This window comes from Uranotaenia lowii, chromosome 1, assembly GCF_029784155.1.
Source record: "Uranotaenia lowii strain MFRU-FL chromosome 1, ASM2978415v1, whole genome shotgun sequence".
Taxonomy (NCBI): Eukaryota; Metazoa; Arthropoda; class Insecta; order Diptera; family Culicidae; genus Uranotaenia; species Uranotaenia lowii.
In genome coordinates, this window is record NC_073691.1 from 75,424,627 (window position 1) to 75,452,226 (window position 27,600).

The 27,600-nt window shown below is 37.7% G+C and overlaps 1 protein-coding gene and 1 long non-coding RNA gene across 2 annotated transcripts; one reads left to right on the forward strand and one right to left on the reverse strand.

Annotated features, from left to right (window-relative positions):
• Positions 1–518: 518 nt before the first annotated feature.
• LOC129739575 (uncharacterized) lies at positions 519–27,079 on the forward strand. Its single transcript, XM_055731050.1, has 3 exons — positions 519–1,382; positions 25,669–25,903; positions 26,101–27,079. The coding sequence occupies exons 1-3, from the start codon at positions 779–781 to the stop codon at positions 26,216–26,218; spliced, it is 957 nt and encodes a 318-aa protein (XP_055587025.1). The 5' UTR covers positions 519–778; the 3' UTR covers positions 26,219–27,079.
• On the reverse strand, positions 4,174–10,232 carry LOC129739576 (uncharacterized). The gene is made up of 3 exons (XR_008735900.1): positions 10,072–10,232; positions 6,797–6,921; positions 4,174–4,540 (listed from the first exon to the last, which is right to left on the reverse strand). It is a non-coding gene; the product is annotated as an uncharacterized LOC129739576 (long non-coding RNA).
• Positions 27,080–27,600: the final 521 nt, after the last annotated feature.

Consider the following 27,600-nt stretch of genomic DNA (forward strand, 5'->3'; position numbering starts at 1 on the left):
TTCATTTGAATTGCTGTAAACACTGTTCTTGTTTGAAGCGTATATAATTTAAAATTTAGAACAGCTTTTAAAATTATAAATTATCTATATAAAAACCTGTCAGTTTTAAAAAATGGTTGCAGTTGGCTAACCAAATTCATTCACTTTATATAATTATAATTTATAAAAAAATTATGATGAGTAAGCAAAATTGCTTTGATTAGTTAACCGCAGAAATATTCCACTTAATATAAAAAACAGAAATTATCATCCACCTTTCATCAGAAATATTCTGCAGCACGATTGCCAACATCGCATGGTGGCATCTGCCCACCGCATGGCATCGACGATATATAGCGTGCGTTTGGGTTTGGCAAATCATTCATACGAAACCGTAACGTTTGGAACGATCCATAGAAGAAGCCACTGGTTCTCCGTCCTCCCGCCGAGTTTTACGGCTAGAAGCATTAACGATCGACCCAGATAGGCTATAAAAGTACCACGCACATTGTCGTCCCGCTCATTACCGGGTGCATCGGGTTTACGAACGGAACGGGAAGTTGTTTCCTGTTTCGAAACAGTGAATCAGCCTTATATAGTCTGTAGGAATCGACATTTCAGTGATCTCACTGCAGTGATGAAGTGAATAGTTTAGTGTTGGTTATCTCTAGCAGGATAAACTGGATCAGCAGGGACACATTGGAGTGGTGGGTGGATAGAATATCCTGCGAGAGCAATATCTGGCCAATTCTTGACCAACTAAGAAAGTGTGAACTGCAGCAGCAATACCATCGCAAGGATGTCCTACATTGGAAACGCTTCGGACGTCGAGCAGGAAAAAAACCTGACCGAATACCGACGGCAGCGGAGCTCCAGCAATCTCATCCCATCCGGATCGAAGTCGGTAGGCAGTCCGAAGCTGTCCGATGTGCTGTGGAACGATAAACGGGCCAACCAGGGAAATCAAAGTGACGACGATGACTCCGAAGTTTCGGACAGTGAAAACTTCCTGGCCAAGGGGGCCTTCTTGCTGACGCCGTCGCACGAGCTATCCATGGATCGGGCGGCCTTAATCTGCGAGAAGCTCAACTTCAAAGGTTGTTTTAGTCTAACGAAAACGGCCACTGGAATATTGTTCAAATTTTCTAATCCAGAAGACTACCAGGCCGTGTTCAAGAAGGGTTTCCACAAGGTGACCGGGGCGCGCTTCTACAAAAAGGTGGCCATCCCCTGTCGACCGCAGAAAACGTTCATGCTGTACGTGTTCGACGTGCCCGATGATCTGCCGGTCGAGGACATTCGCCACTCGTTGTACCGGTTCAACTCGGTCGTCGAAGTGGTGCGGCTGATTGTGCAGTATCAGAAGCCTTCGAATCAACAGGAGGGCGATCAGATGACATCTGGTAAGTTGACGTTGAGAAAACCGTGGATTAAGTGATAACTTTCTCACAAGCCTCTACGGAATGTGCATTTCAGTTCTGCTTTTGCGTTTTAAAACAAAGCGGTGTGTTAACGGGTTTTGGTATTTCTAATTAATTTAAATTGAGTGAGTGTGTTCAATGCTGGCTATCCTTACAAAATCATCTCGACAAATGTATAGCATACATTCAGGCGTTTTCTGGCTGAGCTTGAATGTATTAATCTGGTACTGCAATGAATGGTTACCTCACCAAAAAATTTTGCGTTGTTTGGTTAATTTGCGAACAGATGTTTGTAACTCTTCTGAAGACCTTACTAATGCGTAAGACATTTGTTTTAAATACAATAACGAAAGTTTTTGAAAAGTTTTTTCTCCTTATTTCGAGTTAAAACCATGCAAAAAATTTCATATGGAATAGAAAAAACTTTTAAATATCCAACGGTCAAACTTTTCTAGAAATTTATTTATAATTTCAAGAACAAGTAATTCGTTGAAAAACGAATGTAGTTTCGCGTTTTCATTTGAGTTCGAATGTTTAGGAGCAGTCTTTTTTTCTATTTGCAAATTGTATACTTGTCATTATTATTATTATTAAGTTTTATTAGTGACACTTTACCATCATCGTGGCATTCGTGTCATGTAAAATGCGGTTTACAGATCTTTATAAAGATTACATTCTCTCAGAAATTTAATTAGCGATTTTTCACATGGTTCATCATTTTTGAGGATTTCAAAAACACTTCCCCTAATGTTGTTTCTCTCACGAGCTTCTTTATATCCGTGACAGTCGGTCAGAATATGCTGCACAGTAGTTTGGACGCCGCAGAATTGACATATAGGTGTAACCAGTAAGTTTACTTACTGCTTGGTGGGAAAAGGATCAGCAATGACGCGTGTTGGAACGCGTGTCAAGGAAGTGCCTTAGTGAGTAAGGAAGGAGGACCACCCTAAAATTCCCGTGCACGGAGGTAGCCAAACACATAGGTCAACTCACCAAAATATAGCAAGAGATGGCGCTAGTAGTCGTGCGCATCGGAAACGCACTAAGAACGCAGCAACGAATACAATAGGGCATGGTGGGAAGAACGGAAAGACAACTACAAAGCCGCTAGCTTGCGTATGGGGTCAAAGATCTTGCTCTGAAACGGCCTCACTTTGCATGGATATCTTGAGCCGACCACAGCCTTGCTTTAGTTCAACTGATAAAGCAATCGAACTACCAGGACCCCGAATTCCTAGTTAGGAAAACCTAACCTGCGGTGTTGTGCTCAACGATCCGGCCCAAACCGACGAGCGGTGCCGGTTATCCCAATTTCTGCCTGACAAGCGCCTTACGACCGGGCATTATCCTCGCGTGAGTTGTATACCGACGAACACATATTACGTCGATAGACTCACCTTCGTGCCTGGTTCAGCACCCAAGGTGGGACCAGGTACGCCGGTCGCCGAGCTGATTAGCTAGCTAGTGCTAGTCAGGGGAGTAAGCTACCTGATCCGGAGCCGACCAACGTAAATGCTACCCCGCCACAGACTTCACAACACGTAAGAGCTGCAGACCGACGATCCCCTACGACGTCGATATACTTATCTTCGTGCCTGGTTCAGCACCCAAGGTGGGACCAGGTACGCGGGGTGCAACGTTGCCGCCTAATCCAGAACCAAGCCCCGTTATTCCAATCCTGCTGGGGCCTTCGGTGTTCTGGAGGCCAGATCCGAGCGCCACCGGTCGGAAATAGACCACAACCCACGAGACACCTGGAGCTGACCCTCGCCTCGTGGACTAACGTACCATCTCCGGACCGAGCCTAGTTCACGCCGTATACGCCATCTCGCATTCATAAGGTAGGACCACAACAACTCTTGGGGGGAAGAATAGTGTTCCATAAGCCGTGTTCGGGAAATAATAAAGTGGGAATTCAACTGAGCGCATTGAGGTGTTTCCTTGACTCCGAATTTGAGTGTTGCCGACCCTGAGGCTTGAGAGGGGGGGTTCTTGTTCGACTGAGCAGTTTGGGAGAACCGATGGTTACACTCTGGCGCCCAACTTAAAATATATTCGTATATTTTCGGTAGTGCGAGGGAACACTCTTTGAGCGCAATTTTTACTGCTTTGGAAGTCTCTGGGAAAACGCCCGAGACCTTGCAGGCCGTTTGGCATTAGCACAAAAAAAAGCCAACGAAAGCGAGTGGAGAAATTACCACCCACACGGAAGTTATAAAAGATTTGTATAGGGGTCTTGGTTGTTCACAAAAGTTGAAACCAGCCATTTCGTGAGTGTCAACTTAAATTCAAAATATCAAGTTGCACTTATGGGTAACTTGATAGTTTAATACCAGTACTCAATCTAATTGTCTTAAATAGTATAAATAATTTTGTATTGTTCAGTATTCCTTTTGAAAAACAACATAAAGTTGAAATGATTTTTAAATCTGTGATATAAATGTTGAGTCGTGAAAACAGTTTGTGCAAGTCTCTAGTAATATTGTTTGAATAATCCAATTTGAATAAATACGCATGAATACAATTAGCAAAAAAAAAAATTAATATTAAATAATTAGGCTACATCTGAATAAAATTTTGATTGATGAATGGGTAAGAAAAATCGTTAAGAAGGTGTAATTGTTGGGGGAACTTATAGTGCAAGAAATAAAAACACCGAAACAAAGAGTCATTTATTACATTAATATAAAAAAAAAATTTCTTAAAGTTATCTTAGATAAATTGATCATACTATGTTTATAACTTATTTTTGAATTTAAATATAGTGTCTGTATTTCCGTTATACACTATAGTTTAACATTTTTGAATTGGGTCTAATATTCCCGTATTAGGTCAATCAATTAATCATAACTTTCTTATTTAGTTATTCAATTTAATTAGTTTTTCATTATTAAAAATACGTTAAAATTAGAGTAGGTTATTGTAGTGATTAAGTTTTTCTCTATCTATCAGTATTTACTTCGTAAAAAAAATCATTTATACCTTGGCTTCTCAAAATGGATATGTCCCACTTGTATGTCCTGTACTATGGGATGAACTGTGCTCATCTCACAGTCGACGAGCTGGATTACGAGCTAACCATCCGTAGGATCGATCCGTTAGGTAAGCGACAGTTGAGTGAACGTGCCCTACGCTTTCACCTAAAAGAAGAGAAAGAGAAACATATTATTAATAATCTTGTTACTCCTATAACAGTCGATGAAGATTTGGGTATTTGTGAAGATAAGATAGCGAATATCAAATTACACTTGGAAAAGCGAGGAAAAAAGAGTGTACCACATCAGCTATACAAAACCAGATTGGTTCACATATTTTTTCGTTTGGAACGGCTGAGAGCCGGAACAAACGTGGAAAGATATGCAAACAAGCTAGCTGAAACCGCTTCAGAATGTTTAAAATTACTGGGCACATATTTTTCGCTTACATCACCTCTTCCTGAAGTAAGACAAGCGGAATTGGACATCATAAACGCAAGTCTGAATCAAATTAGAGCAAATGAGGGTCACGAACTGGTTGAAAATCCAGTTAGTGAGAGAAATGACAATGCTAATATGGATATAGAAGTTCCACAGGGACCAGAAAACTCCAATCAGGTGGATCCTAATTTTGAAGAGCGAAATGCAAATTGCAAAATATTGGTTGAAGAAAATAAAAAATTGGTGCAAACTGTAGAACAACTTCTAAAACGCATCCAAATATTAGAAACTAACCAATCGGGAAATGATACACAATTTAAAACAGTCCAAAACACTTGTTTCTTTGAAGGTCCTACTGCCCAGTCGGTTGAGAAAAACCAGCACAGACCGGAGGACTTCCTCGACTGGCTGAAACAAAAGAACAGTTCAGTACAAAATTCTTTGAGCTCAATTAGAGATGAGCCAAGGATGGAATCATCCAAAACGCCAGGGAATATTATAGACTTAGTCAGAGAAACCGACAGACATGCCCACAAGCGACTTCCCATCCATAAGTGGAAGATTAGCTATGATGGAATGGATAATGGTCGAAGGTTGAACGAATTTCTGAACGAGGTCACATTCATGGCCCGTTCAGAAAGTTGTTCGAAGGAAGAACTCTTCCAAAACGCCCATTATCTATTCTCTCATAAAGCAAAGTCTTGGCTTATGGATGCGAATAGCTTTGGGGAACTAGCCACATGGGACAATTTAGTTTCAGAACTTAAATCGGAATTTATCCCATATGATGCTGACTTCGTTTTCGAACGTCAAGCGACCAACAGAAAGCAAGGCCAAAAAGAAAAATTCCACGATTTTTACATGGAAATGGTAAGAATTTTTCGGGGAATGTCCAACCCTTGGGACGAGCGTCGAAAATTCGACTGCTTGTTCCGAAATACTCGGGAAGATCTTCGGATTGCGATGCTCGCCGCAAGGGTGGATAACATTCCTAGTATGAAAGATTTTGCTAAGAAATTCGACGCTATTAACTGGCAAACTTATAACAGTCGAGACGCCAGGCGAGAGTACAGGCGCAGAGAAGTCGAAGAAATAGATGAAGATAATGAACAAAGAAACAGAGAAATTGAAGAAATAGAAGATGATAATGGATATAACAATATTAGAAGTAATTACGAAAACCAAAATCGAGTACAATTGAAAAACCAAAATAGTAGTTATAATAGAAATAGAAACTCTAAACCGCAAGGAAATAATTATAATCAAAATGAGAACCAATTTTGGAAAAGAGAAGAAAGCAATAGGGGAAAACAAAACATGTTTAAGGCCAGAGAGGAAGAAAGGAAAGTTCGAAACCGCCAAGCTTTACAAAATAATTCAGAGCCTGTAGCAGGGCCAAGCGGAAGCAATGCTCTACAACGAGTAGTCAATGCATACATTCCACTAAAGCGAAATGTATGCTTTAACTGCCACGTTGTAGGACATTCTTACGAATCCTGCCGCGAGAAACTGATCCTATTCTGTAAAACGTGCGGATTTCCTGGTTTCTCAACTAAAGAATGCCCTTACTGTGAGGTAAAAAACTAGGAAAAGACTGCTCTTTGAGGCGAGACAGTCTGTCACAAAATTTGATAAGACCTCAAGAAACCGATGTACCAGAGATTCTGCATAATCTCGGCTATTCGCGGGTGGGAGGAGGCCTTACTGAAGGAGAAGAGATTGCTACAATGCTCATCACCCTAAGCAACGATCCCAGACCATTCGCGAAAGTCGATTTTATGGGAATCTCGATCATCGGGCTTTTAGATAGTGGCGCAGCGAAAACAATATTAGGCGCTGGGGCAATAAAACTTGTGGAACGCCTTAAACTCAGTTTAAAACCCTCAAAATTAAATCTAAAAACTGCGTCAGGGCAGAACTTGGAAGTGTTAGGAGAGTGTGAAATACCTCTTACTTTTAATAATCAAACAAAGATCTTACCAGTCATCATCGCACCGGATCTGAATCGTGCGTGCATCCTGGGCATCGATTTTTGGTCCAAATTTGATATCCGTCCTATCGTCGGTAATGAAATCGATGTCGTCGATGACCGGTCCTATGACACCCTAAAAATTGAATCGAAAATTAGTGAAGAGCAAAAAGTAGAGCTGGAAAAAGTAAAACAATTGTTTCTTGTAGCCGGTAATGGTAAATTAGGAAAAACACATTTGCTGGAACATAAAATAGAAATAAAAGAAGAATTTTTGAACGCGAACCCAATTAGAAAAAATCCGTACCCATGGAGTCCAGAGATTCAACGGAAAATCTATCTGGCTGTCGACAAAATGCTTGAGGATGGAGTAATCGAACCGTCAAGTTCAGAGTGGGCTCTTCCTGTCGTGCCAGTCAAAAAGCGGAACACCGAAGAAGTCAGACTCTGCATCGACGCCCGTCTTCTCAACGAACGCACCAAACGTGATGCGTACCCTCTGCCTCACCAAAATCGCATCCTTAGTCATCTAGGCCAATTCAAGTATTTATCTACCATAGATTTAACGCAAGCCTTCCTACAAGTACCCCTAGAAAAGAATAGCCGCAAATACACTGCCTTCTCGGTCCCAGGAAGAGGCCTGTTTCAATTTTCGTCCCTTCCTTTTGGTCTTGTCAATAGCCCCAGTACACTCAGTAAGGTTATGGATATGGTTCTCGGATATGGTGCCCTCGAACCCTTTATCTTCGTCTATCTAGACGATATTGTAGTGGCGAGCAACACATTCGAAGAACATATCCAACGCCTTACTGATCTGGCGCTAAGGCTGAAGGCAGCAAACTTGAGCATTAATCTGACGAAATCGAATTTCTGCTGCAGTGAACTACCCTACTTGGGCTACATTCTCTCCCGCGAAGGACTGCGACCTAACCCGGATCGCGTTCAGGCGATCCTGGGGTATGAGGTCCCAAAGTCGGTGAGAGCGCTGAGGCGATTCCTCGGTATGGTGAACTATTACCGCAGGTTCATCGAAAAGTTCAGCGAGCTCACTGGTCCTCTGACGGATTTGCTGAAAGGTAAACCGAAGAGAGTCCAGTGGAACAATGCAGCAGAACATTCATTTCGGGCCATCAAAGAGAGACTTATTACAGCACCGGTAATGGTCAACCCAGATTTTACACTCCCCTTTAGCGTTCAGACTGATGCTAGCGACGTGGCCATAGCTGGCATTTTGACTCAAATTCAGAATGGTGAAGAGCGGGTGATAGCCTACCATTCTGAAAAACTTAAGGGTGCTGAACTGAACTACCATGCAGCGGAGAAGGAAGGGTTAGCTGCCCTCCGCTGCATAGAGAAGTTTCGCGGATATATAGAGGGAAGGCGATTTACTTTGGTGACGGACTCTTCAGCACTTACCTTTATAATGAAAGCCAAGTGGAAATCGTCGTCAAGGCTCAGTAGGTGGAGCATCACTTTACAGCAATACGATATGGAGGTCAGGCACCGGAAGGGCAAAGATAATGTCGTCCCGGACGCCTTATCCAGATCCGTAGAAGCTGTAAATGTGGAAGAGGATAGATGGTATGCAAATCTGTACAAATCTGTTGAATCAGACCCGGAGAAGTACATGGACTTCAAGATTGATTCAGCAAAATTGTACAAATTTGTCTCCGCTCGATCGGATGTTCTCGACTACCGATTTGAGTGGAAAGAATGTGTACCAAAATCCTCTCGCCCACGTATCATTCGAGAGGAGCATGACGACAATTTCCACATTGGTTACGAGAAGTGCTTAGAAAAGATAAAACGTCGATATTATTGGCCAAGAATGAACTCAGAAATTAAACGTTACATCAACAACTGTACAATTTGCAAAGAAACAAAACATTCGACCACATCCACTACGCCTGAAATGGGTAAACAACGCGTAGCCGAGAAGCCCTTCCAGATAATCTGCATGGACTACATTCAGTCACTTCCCCGGAGCAAGCATGGAAATGCTCATTTATTAGTAGTCATGGACTTATTTTCTAAATATTCCATGCTTGTACCGGTGAAGAAGATTTCAAGTGGTAGTCTATGTAGCATTCTGGAAGAGCAGTGGTTTAGAAAGTTGGCAGTTCCCCAGTACGTAATATCTGACAACGCTAGTACGTTTATGTCAAAAGAATTCCGAGATTTGCTACAAAAATACGAAATCCAACATTGGGCAAATGCCCGACATAGAAGTCAGGCCAACCCAGCAGAGCGATTAAATCGAACCATAAATGCTATGGTTCGTTCGTATGTGAAATTGGACCAGCGACAGTGGGACACGAGAATTTCGGAAATCGAATATGTTCTCAACAATACGGTCCACAGTTCAACCAAATACACCCCGCACAGGATAATATTCGGCCACGAAATCATGATGCGTGGCACTGATTATCGGCTCAATCCGGATGTGGAAATTGATGTTAATGAACGCGTAAAGAAAATGGAAGAGGTTTGCAAGCGAACGTATCAATTAGTTACGCAAAATCTTAAACACACGTATGAGAATACAAAAAAATATTATAATTTACGACATAAACGATACTCCCCCACTTTCAATATTGGACAATGCGTATTTAAGCGAGCATTCCGTCAGTCAGTGGCAGGGCAATCCTTTAACGCTAAGCTGGGACCCCAATATGTTCCATGCGTTATAACGTCCAAGCATGGAACAAGTTCCTATGGAGTCGCTGATATGAAAGGCAAACCCCTGGGCATTTTTTCAGCAGCAGACTTAAAGGCTTAAGAAAAATGGTAAAAACATATATAAATACGAGAACGCTATCTGGTTACATAAGAACATCTCGCACAATTATTAGGTAGTCGATTATACGATCTGCGTAAATTTGAAAAAAAAAAATACAGCACGGTAAAGCAGGCCGACGTCCTAAGAATGTAAAAGTTCATAAAATACAGGGGCGGTAACAAGTCTAAAAACAACCCAGTAATTTTTAAACGAAATCAAAATTCAAAAAAACTATCAAATTATTCTTTTAAAAATAAATCTTAAGATGGAGACACCGTGGATACGTAAGTTGCACCAAAGGTGGAAAGGAACTTGCATGCAAGTTGTTGGGGGTCAAATAATGTGGGGCGATATAAAAAAAACACACTGGTGCATTAATTTGCATTGGGGAAAGGCATCACAATGAGCGTGATATCATAATAGCAAGATTCTTAGTGAAAATTTCACACAACAGCATAAGTTCCATCATGAACATAGTCCGGGGTAGCTGAATAAAAAAATCCCTACCTGCACAGTCAGGCGCATAACCGATCTCCCGACATCCAATTAGTGGGAAGCCAATCCAAGCATAAACCATCTTGTAGCGGGAAATCAGGCCGAATCCTCTTCAATCGAGTAGAGTCAGATAATTTATCCATCTGCAAGCTCGTCACTTTCCTTAGTTGGTGCCAAACGAAATACCGTATGCACATGCACAGGAAACTAACCCATTTGACAGTTCTCGAGAATGCGGTACTAGATCGTAACAGCTTGTCAAACAGTTCCCACCAACAATCAATCTCCTATGTTCCCAAAACCGAAACTTTTCAAACAATCTGTGAAATATTTCAATGCGTACTACCATAATAATATTAATTCACCGTTGATTAGTGTGGCTTAAATTTAGTTTTGATCTAGTATTTTAGTTTTGTGTTATAATTATATGTTTCGTTATTCCATTAGGTTCAACTTATTTGTATCACTATTTTAATTATTATGTGCATGATTGTTGTTATATATAAAATGAATGTTGTAGATTTAGATTGAGTATGAATGGTATTAAACAGTTATTTTCGGTGATTCCACGAATTTGGTCAGTAAGTAGTTGAAATGGGTCGCTGGAGACCGGAGTCGAAGACGTTGATGGTCAGTAACAGGCCGAGGCCTTTAAACAGCGTGGAGTTGACATAGTCAATGATGATGCCTTATGACCCCGACCCATGTATACACTAAAGAATTGGTCCTCTTCTCGAGTCAGCAATTCAAGATTTTCTTTATAAAACTAGAGTAACTTCGAGAACAGCTTATCGTTAAAAAAAACTTGTGCGGTGTCAATTTCGGTCGGTAAGTGTCTGGTTCAGAGGTACACTTTAGATCGGCGTCTCAGAAAAGTGGTAATATGAAAAAATATTAGCTTGCTAATATTTTTTCAACCCAAGCCGGAGGAGAGTGTAACCAGTAAGTTTACTTACTGCTTGGTGGGAAAAGGATCAGCAATGACGCGTGTTGGAACGCGTGTCAAGGAAGTGCCTTAGTGAGTAAGGAAGGAGGACCACCCTAAAATTCCCGTGCACGGAGGTAGCCAAACACATAGGTCAACTCACCAAAATATAGCAAGAGATGGCGCTAGTAGTCGTGCGCATCGGAAACGCACTAAGAACGCAGCAACGAATACAATAGGGCATGGTGGGAAGAACGGAAAGACAACTACAAAGCCGCTAGCTTGCGTATGGGGTCAAAGATCTTGCTCTGAAACGGCCTCACTTTGCATGGATATCTTGAGCCGACCACAGCCTTGCTTTAGTTCAACTGATAAAGCAATCGAACTACCAGGACCCCGAATTCCTAGTTAGGAAAACCTAACCTGCGGTGTTGTGCTCAACGATCCGGCCCAAACCGACGAGCGGTGCCGGTTATCCCAATTTCTGCCTGACAAGCGCCTTACGACCGGGCATTATCCTCGCGTGAGTTGTATACCGACGAACACATATTACGTCGATAGACTCACCTTCGTGCCTGGTTCAGCACCCAAGGTGGGACCAGGTACGCCGGTCGCCGAGCTGATTAGCTAGCTAGTGCTAGTCAGGGGAGTAAGCTACCTGATCCGGAGCCGACCAACGTAAATGCTACCCCGCCACAGACTTCACAACACGTAAGAGCTGCAGACCGACGATCCCCTACGACGTCGATATACTTATCTTCGTGCCTGGTTCAGCACCCAAGGTGGGACCAGGTACGCGGGGTGCAACGTTGCCGCCTAATCCAGAACCAAGCCCCGTTATTCCAATCCTGCTGGGGCCTTCGGTGTTCTGGAGGCCAGATCCGAGCGCCACCGGTCGGAAATAGACCACAACCCACGAGACACCTGGAGCTGACCCTCGCCTCGTGGACTAACGTACCATCTCCGGACCGAGCCTAGTTCACGCCGTATACGCCATCTCGCATTCATAAGGTAGGACCACAACAACTCTTGGGGGGAAGAATAGTGTTCCATAAGCCGTGTTCGGGAAATAATAAAGTGGGAATTCAACTGAGCGCATTGAGGTGTTTCCTTGACTCCGAATTTGAGTGTTGCCGACCCTGAGGCTTGAGAGGGGGGGTTCTTGTTCGACTGAGCAGTTTGGGAGAACCGATGGTTACATAGGCGGAGAACTTCTATCGAACAGGTACGCATGGGTTAGTCTTGTATGGCCAATCCTCAATCTTGTTATAACACGTTGGTCCGAGGGACATTTCCGGTCTGTATATTTTGATGGTGAATATTTGTTTTGCCTTAGGAATGATTGATTTGAACGCCACTTGTTTTCCCATGTCCACCACATGTTGGTTTTGATGGTGCGTATAGCGTCTTGCGCAGGAATTCTGGAACTAGCTGGAGGTGTACTGTTGCGTGCAATATTGGCACATTCATCGGTTTCCTCGTTTCCGGATATTCCGGCGTGTCCTGGTACCCAAGTGAACGTTATGTTTAGGTTTCGTATGTATACTTGTCATGCTGGGGCAACAAAGCTTTACGAACTACCACTTTTCTACATCTGCGAATGCTTGGAATCGTCTCCTTTCTTTTGGGAACCATTGAGAGCTCATCAGATAAAAAAAAAACAACAGATCATGATCTGGATTGCGAGAATGCCGAAAAAACAACCGATCAAATTCCTTGCTGTTTATTGGGGAATAAGAATTCATGAGAATTTTATCACCGATTAAGATATAATTTTGTTTATTATCACAAATCCGATCGGACCTCCGAATTATTGTGCTTAAACTATGGGATACCCTTTTCAGAGTACATGAAATAAGCTAACTATACTTTTTGTCGAATTTTACCAAATGCAGGGCTGGTAGCGGTTTGACAATGAAATAGTAGTGACTTTAGTGACCAAAATTTGAAAAAAAGTGACCAAATAGTGACTTTGAGGACCGAAAAAAGTGACCAAATTGTGACTATGTAGAACGAAAAAAGTAACTTTGAAGTACGAAAAATGTGAAGAAATAGATTTTGAAGCCATTAAAAGCCAAGTGTTAAATGTTCATTGGATTACAAATTTATTCCTTTTTGTATCATGAAAAACGAATTTATGTAAGTCCACCGTTTTCGGTAATTCTTCGGCTTTTTTGCGAAGAAGCCAGTTATCAAACGCGCTTTTTTCTTCTCTACGGTATCTTGAACTGGGTCAGCAGCTCGTTTTTGTGAAGACTGCTGTTTCCTAACAGCAGAGTTGCAAGCGATTTTTCGTTTTGGAATTCCAAAGCTTTTCCCAGGTTTTTTCCCGGTTATAAATGATGATTTTTCCGAAATTTTTTATACTCGTTTTTGATTTAAAATCATGGCAAATAAAAAAAATAATATAAAAGGCTTCAAATTTCTAATGATTGTATCCCAAAACTTGTTAACCGATTAGAAATCATGGCAAACACTTCGGCGTCTTGTAACACGTAGTCTTTTCGTTTCAAATTTACAGGCTTTCATGATTTTTTTTAAAACAAATCTAACGAACTGGGCATATATTCGTTGGTTTGCTCCACAATTTCAATATCTTGCAAAAAAAAGTCCGGTTAAATTGATTTTGAAACTATGATGTAGTACTTTTCAGCCAATATAAATTTTCTAGAATTTCTAAAAAAAAGTATAATTCATATAGAAATATGTTAACAATACATCGAAACATACTGTAAAATCAACTTGAATGGGGATTACAAAACTTAAAATCATCATATTGCCGGAAAATATTTAGTTTTTTTCTAAATCCAGTTATATTTTTTTGTACAAATCCAAAAAAATGTTTTTGAAAAAAATGTTTTTTAAAAACAAAACAATAAATAACTATAGTAACAGTCATTTGAATTAAAGATTCGTGAAAATATAGAAACCGTGTATAAAACAGGGCTGAGGTTTAATTGTTTGAGTTTAAGATATTATTTTTTGTCAGGGTTAAGACCTTAGATTTCGCAAACTATAAGCAACAGCTTAACGTAGAATGAATTAAAAACTTAACACTTGCGATGTAATGTTTCCTTCCTCAGACCAATTCAAACGAAATATACAACAACAACTACATTGAAATTTCTGATGAATTTCTGATAAAAAAAAGAGATGTAACTCTGCTTAAAAACGTCTCACGCTGCCAAATTATTTGCTTTTTGCATAAAATAATTTTATGAAATATGTATAGCGAAAACTGAATAATTTTACGTCGAAACTGAAATTTGTACAGCCTAACCTGGATGTGCGAGAAACCTCTATAGTGAGAGAAAACAACGAGTCTCAAGATTTGCAAAACACAAAACCTCTTCAAGTGAGAGTGTAATACCTCCATAAACTAGAATCGTTTTCCTGACTAGACCAAGGAAGTTAGAGAAAATAACACATTTGTACCATTTTGAAACTTACTTAGAAAACTTCGAACTGATGCATCAACTGGTGTCAGGTGGATTTTTATCAAATACAGTTGAATTTCTAGATCACTTTAATTCATTTGTATGTTGCTGACCTTCTATAAAAGAGAACCTGGTTAAGTTAGAAACCTCTTTAAGAGAGGAAAAAAGTTCAGTTTTGTGTTTAGTTTTGTCTTTAATAGTTTCATTATTAAATTAATATCATTTGAGTTATGCTTGTAAGTGTAGCACACTTGCGGAGACCGAAAAAATGAGATAACTCGTATTTCCCCGCAATTAGTTAAAAAAGTGATAACATAAACGCTTATTTTACTATTAAAAAAATAATAAGCGATTATGAGATAAATCTATATCGAGACTCTCAAAAATACTCTTAAATTTTGAAATAATTCTAAAAATATTTTTGAAACTTCGTGAAAAAATCCAAAAATGTCAATTTTCCCGGTGAGATGCCGAAATTCCCGGTTTTTTCCCGGTGACGTGATCAAATTCCAAAGTTTTTCTTTCGGTTCGCTAGCAACCCTGTAACAGTCGAAACTCCTTCTAGCATCGCTTGAGCTAGCTCAACTTCTGCCATATTACGGGTTTCGATGGCTTTTTTTAGTCGTGTGTTTGCTTCCAAAAAAAATCTAAAGAATATAAAAATATCAAAGTTATTCTATTTGGGTACAATTTTCCAACAGCGATGTTTTCAGGTGAAAAAAGGTTTTCAACGTTATCAAAAATATCCTGTGGTAGTATCGCATCGGCAGGCCAAACATCCTCTTTGCACACTCTGGTTACTATAGTACGGACTAACCTCTCGAGTTCTTAATACATTATGTGAATGAGTGGTTCTTCTCTCTGGAAGAAACCTATATAAAAACATCCATTTATTAGGACCGGAATTAAATGCGGATTTTCAAATCAGTTTTCGCCTCATGTCAATATTAACACGCGCGATTCAAATTACTCTTTCATTGGTTTATTTTCGGTGAAAAAAGTGACTTTTCGTGATAAAAGTGACAATTTTTCGGAAAATAGTGACTTTAGTGACCAAATGATGAAAAAAGTGACTTTTTAGTGACTGACCCAAAAAAAGTGACCAAGTCACTAAAAAGTGACTCGCTACCAGCCCTGCAAATGTACTCTCTTTTTTGTTGAAAACCAACATATTTCTTCCATTTTTCACATCTAATACAAACACTACGAAAAGAATACAGCTTACAAAAACTTACTTTAACCACCTTTAATGTTGCACCATCATCAAGAATTAAGCCGGGACAAGAAGTTGCTCCTGTTTAATGATAGTATTAAAAATATCAAACAACAGGTCAATAATAAATAAAATTGATTCTAGGCCTAGTACAAGATCTCATGCCAAATTTGGGCTAGATCGGATCACGAGAAAGGGTCGCTCAACGAGCCTAAAGTTTGTATGGAATTTTGAGACATTTTGTTCGGGAGAAACATGAAAAACAAGTTTTTCATCAATAACTTTGGTTCCCGTCGGCCGATTTCTTTCGAAAACAATTTTTTTAAAGCCTAAATTATGAAAAACATTTCATCCGAAGACTGTATATCGATAAGAGTTAAGATAAAAAGTTATTAGGCTTCAAAAATGGGCTAACTTTTCTAAGGATGATATTCATCACTGTTAATGAGTCGGGGCGGTCGAACATATTGACGCCTCATTAACAGTGATGAATATCATCCTTAGAAAAGTTAGCCCATTTTTGAAGCCTAAGAGCACCTGTATCCGTGGTCCAAACAGCCGGTTTAGACCCAAATTCCGACCCGAGCAACCGCACTGGTGATCCATTATACCAGTTTCAACTCAACTTGTTTTAGAGCTGGTATAAGGATTGATCCAAAACTGATGAGATTTGGATCCTATTTGACGCAGTTCTAAACCATTTGACAGTTAATGGAACACGAATGCAGTTGCCATTTGCTGTTAAAGAAACCTGATCTTCACCCAAAAAATCTGCTCAAAATTTTATATTTTCTCGGAGTGTTTTTAAAGCCAAATTCCAAATCAAAATCATAAATTTAGTTCAAGTTTGCATCATGAATGTTTGATCCGAAAATTTTTAATCTCTAACTGTTTTTTTTTTTTAAATTTTATTAATTTTCATCAAAAGTTAGAATCTTAGAATTTGCAAAAGAGTTTGCAAGATTGGGCTTGTTTGATTTGAGTAAAGAATAGGTTTTTTTTAAAGAAATTAAAGGCTACTCTAAAAAGAACTTATTCTTAGCGCAAATCCAATAACTTTGATATATCAGACTCTTAAACAAATAAAAAATTTAATCATAGATCAAAGAAAATTTCATATCTTATTTTTGAAGGTGCATTATAAAAATTCAGCTCACTGTTTAGGCTAAGGACCACTTTTCTAAAGCTACGATTTAATAAGAATACTATTAATGAGTACTTAAAAATAATATTCATATATGTACATAGTTACAAACATAATTTGTTTTAATTTTTTTTTCGTGCGTTCTTGGGCAAAAAATCATAGGTAAAAATCTGTCACCAAAACCCCCCCCATGAGTCGGTTCTTCCTACGGCCCTGAACTTCAGGCTCGTTGAGCGACCCCTTCCCGTAATCCGAACTGGCCCAAATTTAGCATGAGATCTTGTACTAGGCCTAGGATAAATTTTAGCCTGCAACGCATAACTTTTTTTAAAAGTCGGATCATTTGGGGAACTCTAACCTAGGGATACCATACGTACTCTTTTGAGAGTACATGTACTCGAAATATGAGCGTACTCTTCTTTTTGTAAAATTTTATCAAATGTAGGGGAGAATGAGGATACTTGATCCCTGGGGATACTTGATTCCTTAGCTATATCTCAAAACTGGAATGTCTTACAAAGATCAAATGTTCTAGAAAAATGTGCCAAAATGAGCAAAATAACAATGCGTGTAGTTTACAAAATTATAAAAAAATAATTGTTTGAGTAATCGTAATTTCACAAAATGTAACTTGAAGATCTTTTATCATCACTTTAAAATGTTCCTTACATGGGAAAATTATGAAAAAAATATTTGTTCCAATGTATCAATCGTTCGAGCGTAAAATGAACTTCATAATGCCATATTTTCAAAGCAATGGAAAACTCTCAACTTTTTTCAGAAAAAGTTTTCTAAAATGTTGATTATGGGTACAATTGATCCCCTAGAGTTGGGTACAATTGATCCCACTTCCAAACGGCATATTCTTCTTCTGAATGGGGATGATTGCTGATTCCGAAATTACTTATATTTATCCAAAAACTAATAGTTATCAAACAATTGTCTGAAGAAAAGAGCAAAAAAATTAATTTTCTCTTAATTATAAAAAATAGCGCCTTTAAGTATGCAATGCCATTAGCGTTGAGACAAAGTTATAGAATTTTCTTCTTTTGTCTGCTATAAATTGTGAAATGAGAACAAACATGACCAAAATAGTCAATTAACATTCTATCTTGGGGTTTTGTTTGATTTTTATACAAAGATTAGGGCTTCCTGAATAAAAGATCAAGTCTCCTTCAATAGGGGATCAAGTCTCCCCTAACTTCAGAAAAATCGCAATTTTTTTACTCCCACGAAAATGCTTCTAGTTCATCAACGGGTTCAAGTATCGTTTTAATTTTTGGTACATAGTTACTTGAAGTTACAAACTGTCAGAAAATGTCGAAGACGGCGAGTTGCTAAATTTTTCCAAAAAGATATGGTGGAAATAAGAAAAGGGGATCAAGTATCCCCACTCTCCCCTACTCTTTTTTTTTGGTGAAAGGAAATAAACGAAATTTTCTCATATAAATTAAATTATTTCTTCCGATACATGAAGATTGTATTCTTATAAATCCAAAAACTCCAACTTTTTATGCATTCGTTGCAAAACACTTCAGTTATGCTTCTTTTGTTAAATGATTCAAAAGATGGATTCCTATGGAAGGAATAACGATTTCAATCTGGATTTTTCGTTCAAAATTAGCGCCTTTCAGTATGCAATGAACTCCTGAACAGTAGGCAATATGCATAACAACAACAAAAACATAGTGCACAGATCAAAAGCGAATAAATCAGCAATAATGTTTTTGAAGAGTGAATAACTACACCTCTAAAAACTATTTAAAAATTCATTTTTTTATCAACTTTCGTGTGCTTTCTCAGTATGTATTTAATTGAAACTTTATTGATCTATTTGTCAATTAAGTCACATTTCTTGCAACAAATTGGCGCTATTTGAACGACCTATATAAAACATCATGGCTTTGAATAAATGGCGTTTGTCTTAACAATTTTGAAAATATTTCTCAATGTACTCTTTTTGGCGTAGCAGGATATGGTAGCCCTACTCTAACCCCCTTATTTAATCAGCTACGCGCCCGGATGATATGCAACATTGGAGAAAAATAATAAGGTTTTCAATGAATTCTGTGAAATCCGAGGATTCACTTTTCCGAGGTGTCTTTTCCCCGACTACCTCAGATAAGCGAGGTTCTACTGCAAGTCATTTAATGGACAAAGCAAGAATTTTCAATAGAAACGCATACGAGTAGGTATTAGCTATGACAATTTAGAGGAAAGAAAACCGCCTGAGGTTGATATGACAGTACAAGGTGTAAAGCTTTATCCATAACCTTAAACGCCTGAATATAGTCAAAGCTAAGGTTAAAGAAACGACTATGCACAACCCACATCGGTGGCCAATTCACCACAAAATCATTTGTCATTTTTAATATTCGTTTGAATTCATATACACCATTTGAAAGATGGATATTTCAGTTTTGTTTTGCAATTAAAAAAAGTCAAACTTAACATTTTCGTATGTGATGGAAAGAATTAGAGAAACATGAGCTATCAAAGAACGAAAGAACATAAGCCGTAAATATCATGAATGTTTCGAAAAAGATACAACGGCTCACCGGCAGGACTTGAAACAATGTAAAAACAATCATGGTGTAAGTGAAGTGACGTTTGATATTCAATGTTTTAGTGCGATAGTGTGCTTTTACTCGAAGCTTGAATGCAAAGCTGCAATGTTTGAGAAGAAAGCTGCAAAGCTTAGATCCCATCCCACTGAACGTTGGCGTCGCCAACGATTTGTTCGAGAGAACAACAGAACGACTGTTTCGATTAAGGTTATTTCGAAGTTTCGAGTTGCAGTTTCGGGTGAAATGTTTGTCATAAAGTAAAGCTTTGACAGCAATCACATTCAAAACATGCCGATCTTTTTTGAAAAAGCTACTGATCAAAAACCATCGCTTCCTTTTTTGTTGCGTCACATCAGGAGCAACCAAGGGACCGAAAATCATCGGAAAGAACACTTTTGGATACGAAAGAATCCTAATCTAAAATATCAATACAAAATCGGCGGTTTTCTAAAAAAAACAAAACGATTCTGTTATCTTATTTTAACCGCCGCCGGGATATATTCTTATTTAATTTTTGGCATTTCGGCGAGTTGTGAAAATTCAAGGTAGAATATTTAGAAAGAACATTAAAGTATTATAGGTGGAAAGATCAAAGCTAGAGCGCTTTGGGTAGAAGAAATTGAATAGTTGGTGAAAATGTGAGCAGGGCTTTTGTTTTGTGAACAGCTTTTCAACTACTTGCGTGATTCTTTGCCGCGCGCCGTTTCAATGTTGATAGGAAGCGATGAAGAAACCCATCGCACCCACCCCACATTGAAACACGGACGGGTCGTACACATGAGATTCTCGCTAAATTTGAAATACTCAGAGCCCGGCTCCATTTTACTCAGACATCGCCTTTTGTATGACGAAGCCGTCGCTTGATCTAAAACTACTCAGTTTTCCCGAGTAGTGGCTACTCAGGCGACATGAAAATTGGCACTCAGCGAATTCGAGTGCTTGAAGGCGACAACTGAGTAAATGTTGATCAGTTTGTTCAAGGCCTGCCATCACTAATCGCTTTTGTCCGCAATAAACATCAGAAAACCCAATTTCTAATGGTAAATATAAGCTTTAAATAAAAATTTATGAACAATCAGATAATTTAGATTCTATTACAGGGCACGATAATGGAAAATACCCTCATATGTGGATAAACGAATCATTTTCGGATGTGCACCAGCAGCAGCGAGGCAAATCAAAATGAAAGAGCAAAAATTGTTAAAATGAAGTTTAAGATTCCTGGAAAATATAATACTATATTCCACAATATTTCACCGTTTGTTTTCCTTTTATATACATTATTAATCATTTAATTGGGTTTGACTATTCCTACATAAAAGAAACGGCCAAAATTCGCTCCGGAATGATTCGCGCATTCTGAGTAACCCCGACTCAGTTGTCGCGAAAAGGGCTGTTAGTCAGTTCTGAGTAAAAGCCGTTTAGTCAGAACTGAGTAAGTGCGGTTTTGGCGACAACTGAGTAGCCGTCACTCTGAACTGAGTAGCTGAAAGTTAGCGAGTTGTGTCCGACCGGATTGATCTTTCCACCTATAATACTTTAATGTTCTTTCTAAATATTCTACCTTGAATTTTCACAACTCGCCGAGATGCCAAAAATTAAATAAGAAAAAAACAAAACAGAAAATATCGAACAATTTTGCTTAGGACACATTCATAGATTTTAGAATAACTCCAATATTCAATTCAAATTAATTTCAAATTAAATCAGAATGAAAACTAATAGGGGAGAATGAGGATACTTGATCCCTGGGGATACTTGATTCCTTAGCTATATCTCGAAACCGGAATGTCTTACAAAGATCAAATGTTCTAGAAAAATGTGCCAAAATAAGCAAAATAACAATGCTTGTAGTTTAGAATTTTTTAACAAAATAATTGTTTGAGTAATTGAACTTTGTTTGAAAAATTTCACAAAATGTAACTTGAAGATCTTTTTTCATCACTTTAAAATGTTCCTTACATGGGAAAATTATGAAAAAAATATTTGTTCCAATGTATCAATCGTTCGAGCGTAAAATGAGCTTCATAATGCCATATTTTCAAAGCAATGGAAAAATCTCAACTTTTTTCAGAAAAAGTTTTCTAAAATGTTGATTATGGGTACAATTGATCCCCTAGAGTTGGGTTCAATTGATCCTCCTTCCAAACGGCATATTCTTCTTCTGAATTGATCGTTATGATTGCTGATTACGAAATTACTAATATTTATCCAAATAAATATATTTATCAAACAATTGTCTGAAGAAAAGAGCAAAAATAATTAATTTTCTCTTAATTGTTATTAGCGTTGAGACAAAGTTATAGAATTTTCTTCTTATGTCTGCTATAGATTGTGAAATGAGAACAAACATGACCTAAATAGTCAATTAACATTCTATCTTGAGGTTTTATTTGATTTTTTACAAGGATTAGGGCTTCCTGAACAAAAGATCAAGTCTCCCCTAACTTCAGAAAAATCGCAATTTTTTTACTCCCACGAAAATGCTTATAGTTCATCAACGGGTTCAAGTATCGTTCTAATTTTTGGAGCTTAGAAACTTGAAGTTACCAGCTGTCAGAAAATGTCAAAGACGGCGAGTTGCTAAATTTATCAAAAAGATATGGTGAAAATAAGAAAAGGGGATCAAGTATCCCCACTCTACCCTACAGTTCTACGTGCGTGCCTTCATCGGCAATAAGCAATATGTTGCTTACTTTCAGGCGCGGACGATAACGTCGATGTCGATGTGTATGCAGCAGTATTCAATGAGCGATTGGTTAGAATTATTTTTATTTCCGAAGTTTCACAAAGGCTTAGAGATCAAACTGAAACCACATGTGTTCTTCTGTTTGATGCTGATATAGGGTAACGGACCTATTTTGGACCGCTTTGGGAAGTGGCTTTGCTATTTTCTGAAATAAAACAGTACATGTTACAATTTTTGATTGCTTTATCCGTTCATTACGAAGAGCAAGGCTTTTTCTATCGAAACATATCGTTGTTTGTTACAATCTAACAAGATTTAAGCCTAAAAACTCGTTTCTTTGATCATGACTCTGGTCGGTATTTTGGACCACCATGTTTCTATTTTGGACCACCCTCTGGACCTATTTTGGACCACCCTTAAACTCAATAAGTTTTTTTCCAAATTGTCCTTTTTCATTGTTGTTGTCAAATTTTGTTTGTTCGATTAGAATAGAGTAAAACAGAAAAACTCCTTTGTTATACAGTGTGTTTCAAATGTTTTGAAATTTCCGACATCACACTGGAATCTCGAAGAAATTTGTTTTGCAGTGTTAAATACTGGCTAGTCGGCTTATCTTTAGGATCAATTTTTAGAACGCAAACCTCCTTCAGGCGACCCATAAAAAAGTCTGACATCATCAACTCCGCGATATTGGATTTGGTTTGGCTGCAGTTCTGTAGAATACATAGACTTGAAAAATATAAAATTTGCGAGAATTATGCGATCTTTTTAACAATCTAAAAGCTAGTTTGTTTCGCTAAAAAAATCACAAAAATTCAGTTTTAGCTTTCAAACAATTTTTGTTCTACGAAAAAATTAACGATTTTTCAACAATTTTTTTTCTTTCAAAAATAGCATAACCCCTGAGGCTAAAAAACTAGATTATAAGTACTTTTTCGCTTGAAATTTTTACACATTTCAACAATTTTTTAAACTTGTATAGTTATAGTTGTATACATCTTTTGTTAAAACTGTTTTACTATTAATTGAGATATTTCAACTGTTAAAAATTGAATTCGTTACATATTTGCCGCCTTGTTGTCGTTTTTTCCCACCCCTCCTTTAGACGGGGTTCATATTCCGTCTCTTCTGCCTTACCAAGTATTTTTTATTCTCGAAATTCAACCCTGAATGGTTTTAACTTTTAGACCAAACTGTCAATAATTTTTAAGAAAAATAAAAATTAATTACTTTATAAAAAATTGATACATTCCCAGTTTTTTCTTGTTTTTAAGTGCGCAAAAAGTAAGTGAAAACAATGAATGGCTTGATTTTTTGTCAATCGAAATGAACCCCGTCTAAAGGCGGGTTTGGGCTTTAGCGAGTTGATTAAATAAAATAATGCCAAAATTCCAAATTTTATTTATAATAAGCGATTGAAATAGAATTCACAATTCGTTTCATATCGTCATACAACGTGTTATTACGTTCATGAACGTTTAACAGCAAGTTTTATACTCAGGTTATGTTGAGTGGTCCATAATAAGTCCCTAAGGAATTTAGTAGGACCTATTTTCGACATGGGTCAAATTGCTATTAAAACAAGTTTTTTTGATTCTTCGAGCCTGCAAATTAGTTTTTTAGTGTTTTATCATAGCTTTGAACATGTTTGTAGTTGTTAAATTCATCCCTGCTATGCAGAAAACCTCTTGAAAGTTGACTCCAATAATCGCACGTCCTTCTGAAATGGGCTTGATTCGGTCCAACTGTGAAAAATCAAAACTTTATTTTCAATTTTCTCTCCTTTATCAGTTCATTTAAATGGAATGATAGATATGAATGGAATCATAAGAAGTAGCTTTAACTATAATTGTTCAAAATTTTCATGATTAAAATGATTTATGAGAGAAATATTGGAAAAAGCTGCAAGGTGGTCCAAAATATGTACCCGGTCCAAAATAAGTCCGTTACCCTATTCATTTTTTTTTTGCAAAATTGGTTATGAGATGTGTACCTAGAGCTCCAGAAAAGCGCCTGTTTTTATGCTACACATATAGTGCCGAGTAATCATTTAATATCATGATAAATGCATGTGATAAAAATATATGTTTTCAAAAAACATGACATGAATATCCTAGTTAAAGTTTTCGTTTGATTAACTCCATGGAGTCACTCAGCGACGTTCAAGTTTGTATGGAATTTGGAAATAGTTTGTACCAGGCTACAACTTCTAGCTAAACTGAAAAATTGCTTTCATGGCTTGAATTAAACTAGCTCTTCACATATCGGAAATTTTGGCACGTTCCTCACATTTTCCCTTAGGGCTGTCCCAACGGTAGATGCAAAACACGGTTTTCGACCACGCTAAAACATTTCGGCTGGCACCGGTGTTGTAAATTGCTGTTTTAGCACAGTTATCGATTTCAAAATTCCCAACAGTTATACGCCTTTGTTCCAAATTCATGCAAATTTGGAACAGGATTTCAAAATATACGACAGACCGATTTAGTTCACGGTGAGAAAATTTTGGCCAACAATGATTTCTTTCACACATGTTTGGGTAACATTGGGTGTGATAATAATTTCTTTTTGAGATATTATTTGAATTTTTTTTTCGCTTCAACCACCCTATACGTAACATAAATTGAGAATAGATGTTAATAAAAACCATATCAAGTAGAAATAATAGATGGCACATTATTCTCGATTTAATATCATTAAATAAAAAGCTTTTCATTTGGGCTCAACGAATTAGTGAATCCAGTCAGCGTTCTAAAATTTGAAAAAAATAAACGAAAAGAAAATTATAATACTTTTTCGATGAGGTAAAATAAATGTTTATTGTTTGTTATATAATTTTTGTTTTATTTGAGATATTGAGAGATTTTTAGTTTCGTATGGATTGCTCGGAGTTTTCGTCAATATTTTTATTTATTTATTTTTCTGTATCCATACATAAATTTACAAATAGTGAAGCAAGTTTTTGTCAAACAAAAATGTCGACAAATCAAAGGGAAATTTCCTTTGACTTTGGGATAAACATTTCTCGTTTCCTTTATCAATGTCAGCAATAACTTGAAAAAAAATTGCTTTTTCATTTCATTTTAACAAAACCTTATTCCATTGATTCAAAGCAATTTGATTGAATTAATTGAAGAATTGTTTCAATTGACCTTTTTTCCTCGTTGTGTAGTCATATTTGCTTTTAAATTAGTGAAATCCTGGTAGAATAGTTGAAATAATTATTCTGTCAAAAAGAATATTCGTAGAATTAATTTTAAGACAATCAACCGTGAAACTCAAAACTTATGCAATTTTTCCAATAAAATGGGTTTTTTCTTCTCAATTATTGAGTGTCTGCAATGGAAGTGTTTCCGTTTTAAATTTGCTCCTACACCGGTGGGGAGTGGGTGTTTTAGCCGATTCTAAAATTTTAAATTGTGCTAAAACTGGTATACTTAAAACCAATATTTACGCCTGAACCGTTGCAGGTGCTCTTAACTTCTGAGTGCTTAAAAACTTAAACATAGAATAACTAAAGGCGCTTCACTGCAGTATGACAGATATTTTTACAAACTCTCAATCCTCGAAAATAATAAATATATAATAATTAATAAATAATCTTCACCGCCTGGGTATTGTTTTTTTCTTGCAGGGACGGCCACCCCAAAACCTCAGGTACCTAAGCCGGTCACAGCGAAACCGATCGACGAACTGGACGTGGCACTGCAGCGTGAGGCTCCGCCGCCACCAATACGAATCACTCTAGCCTCTATCGACGAGTATCACCATCTGCTCCAGAACGGGCTGGACTTTTACGGGGCCACATTCTTCCCGACGGAATCGACATTGCCGGCTCACGCAACCAAAATTGCTACCAAAAAAGGAAGGTACTGAAAGCCAAACGAGACTTATTCCTAGAAGCCACTGACAGGCTGTCAAACGTACATAACTGTATTTACTCTGGATCAAGATTGGCAAGTCTCCTTCCGAGACCTTCCGGCAGCTACCTATAGGTTATATTATTTTTTGCAACGCATCATTAACTGATCTGTTTCGATTTTGTTTCTGCTTTCCATCCCGATAGTCGCATGGTCGATGGCAGCATACCGGGGCGTGTTCGCGAATTGCTCCCAGTCTTTGATGCGGCCGGTTTCAGCAAGATTCCACCGCCGGCTTCCAAGACCATCAAGCCGCGCCTCTAAGAGACACAATCATTGTGTAATTTCCTTCTCGGAACAGAATACTATATTTGGACAGATCGAACTCAATGCTCCCACTATTATTCTCTGCTATGGATTACTTGAAACATCAAATGTATGAATCTCTCTCGACGTTAAGCGTTGAAAAGTGCGCAAAATGCGCCGTTGCATGCTAGACAGTAGAATATCGGCGAATTAAGCGCCATTACCATTAGTGACGAACGTTTCGAAGCCGCCATGTTACGCTCGATTAGCTTTACAGATTCCTCTCTTCTAACGATCATTCCTCAATGTTGTATCCAATGAAGTGCGACACAACCAACAACTAAAATTATATTCTCAATACCGATAGGTTTTGGATTTTTAATGACACTCAAATAATCATAGAAGAGAAGCACCCAAGATTACTAATGCGTTTTTATCATTTATATTAAAACATTAAAAAAATATTTCCAATAAGCAATCAACAGTTCCTCTTTCGTACGTGTGTGAATGATAATGTATCGCTTATAGACAAAGAATGATGAGATCGTATTTTTTTTAAACTAGTTTTACAGCTATAGCGAGTTATAACTTTTTTTTATCAATTGCATTATCCTTATTATCAACAACTAGTAGAGTTTTACAGTCGATAAATGTATTTATAGGATATAAGATGCCTGATAAAGTCACAAAAATAAAACTCCTTCAACACAGTTTATTGTCTAGTAGGTTCTATTAAGATTGCACATTGTAGTTTATTATGAACAATACATATAGTTAATTATACATTAATAATAACATCTTAGAATCAAACAACAAAACTTGATCATAACGAATGCTGATGTGCTGATGACGACAACTGAAAACTTCTTCTCTCGATGTTGGTGATGATTTGCAAAAATAAATATTCCAATTTACCATCTTGGATCCGTAGATGTTTTGTTTTTATTTCTGTATTCTAACAATGATAATGATTGCCCGAATTACTAATACATACTTTCTATTCATATTAACGCATTCTAATTATATAAAAGCTTTTGCGACGAAGATAAATCATTGCGCGTTTCTGCAGACGGTTGACTACCAAAACGAATTCATTCAAATTCAAAACCTTAGGCTTTGTCCATCTAAAGGCGATTAATTAATGCTAATTGCGCAATCTTTGTCAAAATCTGTCCTATATACATTCATGCGCTTTTTTAACTGTTCTCAGATTAATCACTTCTTAAGGATTTTATCTAAACACATAATCGATCCTTTTTCGGGTGATTTTAATTAATCGACGTTAAAAACAGTATGAAACTGCATTTAAGCTCTAGTAAAATCTTATGTAAATATAATTTTTCTCTGGGAGAACACAACAAAGTCAAAGTTACAAAATAACTAATAGGTGCGTATACACT